This window comes from Triticum urartu, chromosome 3A (assembly GCF_056163025.1).
Source record: "Triticum urartu cultivar PI428250 chromosome 3A, HENAU_Tu73, whole genome shotgun sequence".
Lineage (NCBI taxonomy): Eukaryota > Viridiplantae > Streptophyta > Magnoliopsida > Poales > Poaceae > Triticum > Triticum urartu.
Window position 1 is genome coordinate 440,323,325 of NC_141875.1, and position 3,648 is coordinate 440,326,972.

At 39.7% G+C, this 3,648-nt stretch overlaps 1 protein-coding gene across 1 annotated transcript; it reads left to right on the top strand.

Annotated features, from left to right (window-relative positions):
- Positions 1-476: 476 nt before the first annotated feature.
- LOC147980001 (uncharacterized) lies at positions 477-1,217 on the top strand. The gene has a single exon (XM_087515430.1). The coding sequence runs from the start codon at positions 477-479 to the stop codon at positions 1,215-1,217; it is 741 nt and encodes a 246-aa protein (XP_087371556.1).
- Positions 1,218-3,648: the final 2,431 nt, after the last annotated feature.

The window sequence follows — 3,648 nt, forward strand, 5'->3', positions numbered from 1 at the left end:
CATCCACAGGAGTAAGATTATACTACTAATTAATAACCTATCTGGATTGTACTAATCATTTATGGTATATTCGGTTGGTTAGAACCGTACCATAGTTTATCGAAAAAAAAAAACCGTACCATAGTTACTTGCCTACTCTCTCCGTCCGGTGAAGAATATACGTTTGGCTTTAAAATTTATTCACAAAAAGTGTATTTCTATTTTTCCACTGCACTTTAAATAGAAAAAAAATACCATTCTCACATCACATGGTAATCAAGAAATAACCATCTACACACGGTCTTCTTAATTTCTACATGCACTTAGATCATTGAGGGTTGGCTAATTAAAGAGGAGAGAGAGGACACGTTCCATGTTTTTTGCAGATGCCCCCGTGCTGTGGAACTGTGGCGGGCCATGGCGAAACATTGGAGCCTGCCGGACCTCAATTCTGTTAGGCCGACGGGTATCGAGTGGTTGTTTGACGTGTTGTAACCATGCAGGTTGATGATCGCATGAGGGTCCTTATGGTGTTGTGGCGCGCATGGCATATTCGAAATGAAATCGTCCATGAGAAGAGGCCACCCCTAGTGGAGGCTTCATGCCGGTTTCTGCTCAGCTATGAAGCATCTTTGGCTGCTATCCAGCGTGACCCGGACGGTGATCACATGAAGGGCAAGATGGTCCTGGCGCCCGCTGCCAGGAGGGCACCGGCAAGGCATCAGGAGAACGCGCCAGCGTCGGATAGCATGTGGCAGGCCCCCGCCCCTGGACGTGTTAAACTGAACGTCGATGGTTCGTACTGCCCCGTCTCTGGTGTTGCGGGTGCAGGCATGATCTTGAGGGACAACAATGGAGCGATTATTTTCTCGGCGTGGAGAAACCTTCTCTTCTATGCAGATCCCTTGCAAGCGGAGTTGGCGGCTTGTCTCGAAGGCCTCAATTTTGCCATGCAATGGTCTCCTTTGCCTGTGGACGTGGAGATAGACAGCCTGATTGCTGTGCAGACTATCCGGTCACTGAAGGAAGATAAATCGCAACATGCGATGATGATTACTGAAGCTAAGAGACTTCTTGGTGAAAGGGAAAGTTCAATTGCTCATATTAGTAGGAGACAAAATTGTGTTGGGCATAGACTAGCTGAATTTGGCCGAGTAGAAGCTAGGACTACCGTTTGGTTAAAATCTGGACCTGCTAATGTACCGAAACTATGTATGGAGGATCTTCCTCCCAACTGAGCAATGAAATTCCCTTTAACCCCGCAAAAAAAAAGGAGAGAGATGGTGGCTTACATCTTTTCAATGAATTTTTTACTTAACTCCATAATTTATTTTTAAAAGTTTAGATGTACACTCTTCAGCGGACGGATAGAGTATATTTCTGAGCTCTTGATTTTACTAAGACTAGATGGAAAAATTTCGTTACTTTGCCACACGTTGATATAATAGGGAGAGCTCCCATCATGCCATTTTTTGGATTTGTGAAAACCTAGGGTGTGCGTGATATTATTTTGGATTTGGATTCTAGACGCAGTATATCACCGTGCAGTTGGATGTCTAATTTATCTTTTTTTTTGCTAAATGGACCAATTTTACTATTCTTGCGTCCAATCTTTCCCTAATAATAATAAAACATTTATTGCTTTTGGTCGTCCGTCATTTAAATTGCCCCCAAAGTTATTATAAGTTACCCACTATGCCATCCATAATTAAAACAATTTGGTTTTATTTCAAAATCGCCCTCGGATTCGGTTCTTATAGTTTGATACACTGATGTGACTCAAGTACGCAAACAGTCCAATGGCTAAGGCGTTGGTCTACCACACGGGAGATCAGGGTTTGATCCCTGGTTCCCACCCCCTTTTCTCCCTTTTTCTCTGTAGGAAGCACGCATCCTCCTTCCGCACACGCTAATGGGCCGGCCCATGTGCAGGTGGTGGCGCCCTCTGTTTTCTATTTCTTTTTTTGCTTTTTACTCATTTTTGTTTTTCATTTTCCTTCTTTAAGTTAATTCGAAATTTTCAAAAGAACTTACTTTGAAAAGTTGCGAGATTTAAAACTATATTGAAAAATCATAAACTGTTTGTGAATTCAAAAAATAACGTAGAATGTTCATGATTTCAAAAAATTGTTCGCATCTTTCCCTAATAATGAAGCACTCATTGCTTCTGGTAGTCCATCACTTAAATTGCCCCTGAAGTTGTCATAAATTACCCAGTATGTCATCCATAATTTAAATGATTTGGTTTTATTTCAAAATCATCGCCGGATTCGGTTCTTATAGTTTGATACACTGATGTAACTCAAGTATGCAAACAGCCCAATAGCTAAGGCGTTGGTCTACCACATGGGAGACCAGGGTTTTATCCCTGGTTCCTACCCTTTTTTCTCCCCTTCTTTCTCCATAGGAAGCGCGCCTGCTCCTCCCGCACGTGCTAATGGGCCGGCCCATGTGCAGGTGGTGACGCCCCCTGTTTTCTATTTTGTTTTTTGCTTTTTTACTTTTACTTTTTACTTTTTTCTCATTTTCCTTCTTTAAGTCAATTAGGAATTTTCTAAAGATCCGAATTTTGAAAAGTTCCGAGCTTTAAAAATATGAGAAATCATAAACTGTTTGTTAATTCAAAAAATAACATAGAATGCTCATGATTTCAAAAAATTACATATTATAAAAATATGCACAGTCACAAAAAGATGTTGATGAAATAAAAAAATTCGTGATTTTTAAAAAATAATCCAGTATTCAAAATATATTCTAGGAATAGAAAAACGTACATGGAATTTTAGAAAATGGTCCCAAAAATTAAAACAAATCCGTAAACAATGAACAAAACAAACTGCCGCTTGCATAGAAGTTTTAATAGGGGATCTATAGAGGTTGTTTTATGATTTTATTTAGTCCCCGCGTCTGGTTAAAAAATAGTTTCCGTGTTTCGTACAACGTTGAGCGCAAATTGACACAGCTTCCTATAGGGGATCTGTAGAGGTCGTTGTATGATAAGTGTCTTTTTTGCCTTCATATACAACTATGTTTATTCTGGTACCACGGTACTGGTTATGTTAAACACCGCTACGCTAGGTCAAGACGAGACACATCATTTATCAGTCTAGCTCAGGCAGGTCCATCAATGCAGTTTGCTCAACCAATTTTTTTCATTGTGGCGCCTTAGGAAATCAAAACGTGATCCGACCATCACATTTTTAGTTTTTGAAATGACTTTTTAGAAGTCCCTTATTTCATCATGACATCACTTAGACATAGTTTGTGAAATGATATTTTAAAAGTCCTTATCTCATCCTGGCATTTGATTTAGATTTTTTTAATATCTACCACACCTGCATAATCTCCCGTTCCAATGGACGGGCATATTTGTTATCATAATTATAGGACGAACATCCTCCTTTTTACTCAGAGCTAATGATCTCAATTTTTCTATTACTTATTGCTTAGCTGTTCTTGCCAAGTTGCTTAATTGTTGTAGTATGGGACTACATTTGTTCCTTTTCTTACTTTCTGAGCTGAAGGGGAAATCTTCACAATTCCATTATCTATATAGATGTTTCTATCTAAATAAACAACTTCCCCGTTGTATGCAGTGAATTTAATGGTCCATCTGGTGTAAGCTTCTATTTGCCCGCATTACAAGTATCAACATTCGGCTGCACTGCC

Bases quoted from the DNA above. Each gene is read 5' to 3' on its own strand.
- LOC147980001 (XM_087515430.1), top strand. From the start codon at position 477: ATGCAGGTTGATGATCGCATGAGGGTCCTTATGGTGTTGTGGCGCGCA.